Genomic DNA, 8575 nt, shown 5'->3' on the forward strand with positions numbered 1-8575 from the left:
GTCTGAATTGGCTGCTTATATGCCTCATGATGGTGGATACGTGCATGATTATGATCTAAAACACTTTGCCAGAGTACTATATAATTCCTAAAACTAAGGAGATGAAAAGGAGGAGAAATAATTCAATAGAATCATCTCCATAGACCTGCCATACAACTCGCCTTCCATGATACAAGTGGCATCAGCAGCAGCAGCAGTGGATCATGACCATCCATTCAAAGGAATGTACCACGAAAGACCCACAATTCGAAAAACACACTGCTCAGATGATCCTAGCCTTTCACCTTTCCCTGTTGGCTGATTCCTGATCATCAACCATTTCAATGCTTTACCGCCCATTCTGATGCCAAGAATCGGATGGGCGGAATCATGTGACCAGTGTGACTTCACAACGACAGTGACCAATCCAGGGCAGTCCCAATCATCTCCTGCCACATGTACATTGGCAGGTAGGTGGTACCAGGAAGTTCAGTAGACATGCGTCTACCAAATCATTTCCAACAGAAAGAGAACAAAGCAAAGCAAAGTTGAAGCTTTTCAGCACTCTTCAAGAAGCTGGATCACCATAAAGCATTGTAGGTTAAGCTTAACCTAACATGATGTGGATCTCACCGTCATAAGCGCATGTCATCCAATCCATCCATTATGTCCATCCCCTCATGTTCTCCTCGGCAACCAAAAATCAGGCAGATCCCGAATTCAGGTGGGCCACACCACAGGAAACAGTCGGGTCATGGGCACGCACCATTAAATACCTTCCAGATTGTATGTGGGGCCCACCGCATTTTGCACATACCATCCAATCCATTCAGAAGATGCGTGCCACCAGGACGAACATATACACCAAAATTCAAGCCATTCCTATACTCAGGTGGTCCCCACCACGCAAATTTACAGCCTTTGGGCATGACTTCACATTAATTCTGGAACTGCCTGATTTCCGGGCGCCAAGGACAGCATGAGAGAGGTCACGCAATGGACGGATTGGATGGCATGATTACAACCACGGTGGGGCCCACACCTGCGCGTGTAGGTTAAGCTTAACCTGCAAAGCTCTGGAGTGGATCCGCCCTCCTTAAAACTCAGAAAAACCTAGAAACAGAAATGCAGGAAGATGTATATGGAGAAAGGTAAGGTAGCCGAAGAAGTACCGCAACCGGTGTCCCCGACGATTAAAGTAACGCGATTTCCTTGGATCTTCTCGACGATTTTGTCTCTGAGGGCCATTACAGGAAGGTTGGGAGGAGAGTGGAAAGAAAGGGAAGAGCAGGAAGAGGAGGTTGGAGAAGAAGCCATGGGAGGAGTGTCGGAGCTCTCTCTTTCGTTGTTGCGGGAGCAGGGAATGTTTCTGTACTACTTCTCTTGGGATTCAAGGAAGACGTAACTTTTCGGTCTCACGGCTTATAAGGGCCGTGGATTCCGACTGTCTACCTCCCTCTCTCTCTCCCGCCTTTCTGTCTTTTTGACCAATCCCAGCAGAGCGCGAATGGAGTGGGTATATAACTTGCGCCGGGTGCGTCCACGCGTGACGCGACTTTCCCTTGACGCCGGTTTGAAGGAAGTTCCTGCGGTGGAAACTTAAGTGGGGCCCACCGTGATGTTTGTGAGAAATCTACTCCGTCCATCCGTTTTTTTGAAATAATTATTCGACTTGAGACCAAAATTGAGAAGGATCCAATACTTAAGTGGGCCGAACTAAAGGAAAAGGTTGGTAGGGAAATTCCAACCGTTGAAACCTCCCGTGGTCGAGAATAATGTTTACATGCATCCATACCGTTTGTTAACGCCATTCCTGCTGGGATGAACTGAAAACACAGATATTAGACTGATTCAAAACCCCTGTAACCCTACGAATATTTCAATTGTGAACGTCCAGCCTTCACGATTTCGGCTCACTTGAGTCCTGTATCCGGCTCAATTTTACCCCGTCCTAAAATGAGCTAAAAAAACGGATGGACAGGTGGATTTCTCACAAACATCACGGTGGCCCACCTAAGCTTCCAGGAAGTTACCGCGAAAGCCCGTAGAAGGAAATCCGCATCTGCTTTACAGGGCGGGCGGAAGTTCCGCGGGACCCACCACGATGCCCGTGTGAAATCTACTCCGTCGGTCAGTTTTAGAATCCAGATTCTTTTAAGAGATGAGCCGAAAAAATGAACCAGACCCAAAACTCAGATAGGCTACACTACACCACGTGAAATAGTGGCAATGAAACGTCCACCGTCCAAACCTTGATGGGCCCACCGTGATGTTTATATGGCATCCAATCCGTTCATAAGGTTATTCGCACCTGGGTGAATGGAAAACACAAGCATCGTCCTGATCCAAAACTTTTGTTGCCCTGCAAGAAGATTTCAATGGTGGGTTTTTAATCCCGGACTGTATCCTTTTGGCATGGCTCCTTTGAGTTTTGATTCTACCTAATTTCTGTAGGAGTGTCCTAAAATAGGCTGGAAAAAACTGATGGACGGAGTGGATTTTAGAATGACATCACGCTCGACCCCACATAGCTTCCCTCGGGGGTCACACGACAGTCGTCATCCGTCAACGCGTCGAGCGACGCGTTGAAGTCGTAAGGAGATCCGCGCGAAGATGGTTGATGGATTTCCTGCATTTTCGCGTGCCGGATTCTCACACGCGTGTGAAATATGGATGGTTGTTCAGGTAGATCATGCGTTTTGAGTTAATAGGGGTGTGACAATGAGGTGGGCCACATGTAAATGTTGAATGTTAATTATACCTTATCTTTCCTGATCGTCAGTTTCACGATACAGGTGTGGCCTTCCTGTTAAATAGATTGGCCTGTTTTTTAGGCTAGAGCATGTATTTTGTGGATCCCACCTGATGAATGGTCCGGATCGTTAAGATCAGCTCTGCATTGCGTTGTGCGCTTTAAAGAATATCCTCAGTCATTTTAGAGCGAATCTCACTATTATTACAACAATGCGGATGCGTCTCCTATTAGAAGTTAAAAGAGAAAATCTTAAATACCCCGAAAGAGGGTGACGGATGATAGGCGGGCCCTTAGAAATTACTTAAATTTGTAAAAGTATCGTAAAAGTAATTAAAATCAAAGCGAATAAATTATGTGTATTATATTAGATTTGTTATGGCCTAAATGTTTCACTTATTTATTCACATGTGGACATTTATTGGACGGTTGACAATGACCATATTTAAAGGAAACGGTGTCCGCAAATCAGTTTGAATTGCTCAATCGATGTAAGTTTCTGAACATTAGGCGTCATACGCGGCCCGAGTATTAAATAAAATTCCCTTGCTTTGCTTGTATAGTTATCATCCAGTGGGTTAAGCGTGTGAGAACCTTCCCATGGACATTGCTTTGTTTGGACTCGTGGGAATTGACGTGGCACATTTGGACCGTGTGTTAGGTTCAATCCACTTTCTCTGTGAAGTTTTAAAAACAGCGTACAATCACATGATCCAAATTTTCACTTCCTACCATCTAAACCGGATGGACAAGATCGTTCCAATAGGGTACGTTCTGTCATGATGTTTAAATCAACTTATAGGTTTTGCAGAGTGCCGAAAGAAGAGGGACTGACCAAACCAACCGTATAGTACATGATTTTTAGGATTATTAATTAAAATGGCTCTAAGTTATGATGTAATAACAGTGTATCAAATTTTAATTTCATATCTTTTTAAGTGCATAGATACTTGTCTTCTTTTAAAACGATGAAAATGCTCATACGGCGATTGTCCCCTCACACCGCATCAGCGCTTGTCTCGTAAGAAAGGGGGACTTTGAGCAACAATTAGGGGTCATGGACCCATAGCAGATTTATTTCAAAATAAATTTGAAATTGTTTATGACCCACAACTCATGAGCACTATAAGCCAATTCTAAACTATTTTCTCCGGCATTGCATGGACTATCTGTGATTATTTTTCTTTCAAATTTGGGTAGATTGCATGAAATTAAAACTCATTTTCTTTAGACGGTTTGGATCTACCACAAGACTATCCAATGGGCCCCACGTAAGATGTATGATGGGGTCAATAAGTGAGTCCCTTGCACGGGAAAGACCATTTGGTATTTTCTTCTCTCTCTATTTCTTCTTTGTATTTCAAATGAGGAGACCACACCAGGCATCTCCGACAATTGGTATTTGTATGGTACAACATCCAACTCTCCGGCGATGACGATAAACTCAGGCCAAGCTCTGGCGAGTTCTATACGAAAAGAATAAGATTTTTTTGTATCTCCAGCCAAAATCTTATTAGGAATTCCGGTCAAGTTCTAACAAAGTTTTGGTCGGAAAAAAAAAAAAAAAATTTATATTCTCCGACACGATGGCAGTCAAAGGTAAGTTTTTTTTATATTTTTTTAATTATTGTTAGTATTTATCAATTGCGGGAGTTTGTGAAAGGGAGGAGAGTATGTGGTTCCCTTTGTTGTTGGTTCTATTTCTTTTTTCTTTTTCCCTTTTTTTGTATGAATGGTTGGAGTCCATGAAATAAATGAGAATGTGGTGTTCATGTGAATAGTGGAGAGTATGTCGGTTCCATACTGAAACTTTTTTTAAAGCCATCCAAAGTAAAGAGGGTCATTAATACTCACCGCAAATTGTTGATCTTCATTGTGGATCACCGATACACCATGTGAAAAGGGAGATGTGTGTGGTAGCTCCTTCTATAGCTTTTTATTTGTTTTTTAGTTTATTTTATTTGTTTTTTATTCTTATTATTCGAATGGTTGGAGTTTGTGAAATTAATGATGCGGTGCTCGCATGAATGGTGGAGACCGTGGTGGTCCCATGTTGAAAGATTTTTTTATGGCCATTCATGGCACTTTGGATCGCCAATACATATTGTGGTTCATCAGTACACACCATGGATCACCAATATTCACTGTGGTTCGCCGATACATAATGTGAAACGTCGATAGTCACTGTGGTTTACCGATACACACTGTGTGCTATCGGCGATCCGCAGCGAGTATCGGAGATCCACAATTTGTATTGGTGATCCACGGTGAGTATCGGCGAACCACGACATACATTGGTCATCCACATTATGTGTCAGGCATCCACAGCGTGTGTCAACAATCCATAGTGAATATCAGTGATCCATAATATTTAATGCAATTCAGATAGTGTATTTAAATCGCTGACATGCGTTGGTATGATTACACTTAAATCAAATATTGTCTTTCACAAAATCGTTCTGCAATGCGAGAACACCCAGTCCATGTTTAGAGTACGAAGGTGTAAAGGTCTCTCCTAAATACCCTATAAGATTTATAAGGGTTTTAAATGAAAATTTCAACATTTATCCTATCAGGGCAAAGATGTTTAGAAGTACCCAATTCGAATATCTGCTTGATTTTGATGAAAGCATGTGGAGGGCAAATGGACTGGTGATCCATTGCCTGATGCAGAGGCACCTCGATGACCTCCAATTTGACTTCCATGGCACCATTCTCGGATTCAATAAGATGGATTTCGCCTTAGTTATGGGTCTTAAGTGGTCAGGAAGGGAAGAATTGAAGATGACTGTATCGGGACCACAAATAAAGACTATTAGAGAACTATGTTTTAAGGATAAGTATTTATTTGTAAGAGATGAGTTGGAAGTTACATTTAAACGTCTCTAAGGGTCTAACCTTCACGTGGATGCCGTGAAGCTGGCTATGTTGATGTGAGTAGAGAATTTAATTGTTGGATTGCCCGAGAAGAATGCATATGTAGATGAATATATAGATTTTCTAAATAATAAAAATGCATTTAATAGGCATCCTTGGGGCTCTATGAGGTACATGATATTAAAGGATTATGCAAATGTTATAATTAAGACACTTTATGAGTACGTATAACTTATGTGAATGTGTATTTGCCCTATAGGTAAATCACTGTTCTTGTAGGATCTTTGTATTCATTTCTACTATACTATGTTTTATTTTATTTTTTATTTTTTGTTTCCTTCGTTCAACAGGGTTGGGCATGTGAGATTTTTTCCAAATTATCTAGCCCAAAGGGTTGTGCTACCAAACCTAGTTTTATTTGAATTTCACGTTTTATGAATTGGACTACGACCAGGGTGGCAAAATACAAGGGTACATCAAGTTATTTAAGAATGTGCAGGTAAGTTATAATATTAGTAATTTGTTTGTTCGTTTTGTAATACCACGATTAATGTTTCTAATATTACATACATGTTGTTGTAGCTTAAGATTAATGGCAAACTCATCCCCATAGCATGTGAGGAAAATATTGTCGCTCTTGTCCAAGTTCGTGAAATTATTAAGGAGATGAAAGAGAGAAGTAAGAGGAAGATGGATGTGAAGGGGTGGAGGGGGAGGGGAGTAGAGTGAAAAACAGGAAGAATAAGGAGGTGAATAGCATTGAACAAGATAGTGGGAGGAGAGAGGTGCGTGCACGAAGGGGGAAGCAATGTAGTGGGAGGAAAGAAACGGTAAATGGTTATTTCAAATTGGAGGCTCTAATGGAAAGATTGATTGTCAGTTAGAAGAGATTGTCGGAAAGGGTGGCGCAGTATGTAACAAAATTTGACAAAGCTAAAAGGAAAAATAAGATATTGTGCAGAGAAATTAACCATTTATGGGTCGTGGTGGAGTCTAATGGGGTATTTAAATGTTTAACTGTTATTATGTATAAATCTAGTTTATTGTGAAGTATTATATATGTGTATGTGTTCTTGCAAGATACGCATTGCACGTCACCCGGGGCTGAGCTGCGGAGGTAGGCCGCACGATCTGATAAGTCAGGGACCCGGTCTGCCACTCAAGATAAGGCGGGGGGATGCAACGACTAATGTGGATGAGGTGAAGGGCGTTCCCAGTGACATTCTTGAGTCGAGGGTCTACATCGAGGTGATGTCATCGTTTGTGACACCTCACCAAGTTGCACGCGGGGTGGTATATAAAGATGATGGGAAGGTCGTACGTGACAAACATCCTTCGATGTGGGTGGTCAGTCTATATACAACGCCTCACACCGAGGAAGAAGGCATTTTTGCAGACAAGTTGGTAATTATGAACCCGTTACGAATGCTTAGCACTAAGGAATTCGAAACGGTTAAGTTGTTCTACAACAAAGGTGTTCATTCTTGGCTACAATATCTATGGGATGATGTATGGGTCGATGACCAGTAAGATTTTTGCACAAGTCTTTTGAGTAGTTCATTTTATTTATGATTTTTAATAATTTGGGGACTGCACAGGGAATCGACCGGTACATTAAATTTTTTACCAATTGTCGTCTAGAAAATCCCGAAGCATATCCTCAGGATTGCATGTTCGTAGCGATAGTTTTATCGGCAATGTCCATTTACTAATATACACATTTTAACTTATATTATAGTAATTTAACTTTCAATATTTTGATTCATTTGTGATAATAATTTTTGAACAAGTATGTCAAGGTTCTATGGCATTATGGCGCCTATGACCATAAAAAATAAAATTAAAAATTTAAAAATTTAAAAAAAAACATGTAAATTTTAAATGATATTAATGATAATGTCACGAGTATTATTATTGGAGGAGATCACAGGCAAAAGCAGATGTGGAACTTCAAACGTGTAAGTTTATCATTACACTTATACTGTAACAACCCATTATTTTTTAAACGGTGGAAACTAAATCCCACTCTTTCCTTTGATGTGGCCCACTTAAGCCTTGAATCGGCCTCATTTTTAGGCCCATGTCATATCATAGGTGGACAATACTGATGGACAGTGGATTTTTCACGACATCTCTGTAGGTCCCACCCTAATTTTTTTTTTAAAAAAAAAAACAAAACAAAACAAAAGTGACGTGCTTGTGCATGTCACCTAAAAACAATCCCATCCCCCTATTTTCTCTCTCCTCTCCTTCTTCCCTATGATACAATTGCAAACCCGAACCCATCTTTGGCAATCAACCCACCGTTAGCTCCTGCAGCATACTTCAACTGACAAAAATAGGTCCCACCCTATTTATAAAAAAAAAAAACAAAAAACAAAACAAAACAAAAGCAATCTCATCCCCCTATTTTCTCTCTCCTCTCCTTCTTCCCTATGATACAACTGCAAACCCGAACATATCTTTGGCCATCAACCCACCATTAGCTCCAGTACTTCAACCGAAGTTAACGTCGACTCTTCTCCACACTTGACGAGAGATGTGCGACATCTGCAAGCTTCCAACTACAATACCTGCTAACCAAGTTCATTGAAGCTTCAAAATCCACCTTCCTTCAGCCTGTGGGACTCATCTGAGCCATCCAAAACAAACGGCACGTTGAGATCTATCTTGTACAAGAATCCACCACTAAGACCGTGACATCTCCATTGTCAAGTAGCCACCACATGATCTGCATGGAGCACTATTTCAGATTCAAATAAGAACTCATCTGGGCCTTTCAAGCAGTGTATGAATACCAAATATGAGCCAAGATCAACACCAATGTGTAGAGTCCAAGATCTGAATGAAACTGACACTCAAATGATTGCATTGGCACCAACTTTCCTTGTGCCGCAAAACTCGAGAGCCATGTTTTCTAAAGACATGTGTACATCCATTGAAGCTTCAGATAGCCTCCATCACGAG

General features: G+C 41.2%; 1 protein-coding gene across 4 annotated transcripts in view; it reads right to left on the reverse strand.

Moving 5' to 3' along the window:
• The window catches only part of LOC131225130 (DExH-box ATP-dependent RNA helicase DExH8), a 50394-nt gene extending 48956 nt beyond the window's left edge, over positions 1 to 1438 (reverse strand). For 3 of the 4 annotated variants that reach the window (XM_058220573.1, XM_058220572.1, XM_058220571.1), the window contains exon 1: positions 1152 to 1437. In XM_058220573.1, the coding sequence (XP_058076556.1) occupies positions 1152 to 1296 (145 nt within the window). In that variant the 5' untranslated portion in view covers positions 1297 to 1437. Of the gene's footprint in view, positions 1 to 1151 lie in introns of all 4 variants that reach the window. The other variant, XM_058220570.1, reaches the window with a different exon arrangement.
• Positions 1439 to 8575: the final 7137 nt, after the last annotated feature.

Source organism: Magnolia sinica, chromosome 14, assembly GCF_029962835.1.
Source record: "Magnolia sinica isolate HGM2019 chromosome 14, MsV1, whole genome shotgun sequence".
Classification (NCBI taxonomy): domain Eukaryota; kingdom Viridiplantae; phylum Streptophyta; class Magnoliopsida; order Magnoliales; family Magnoliaceae; genus Magnolia; species Magnolia sinica.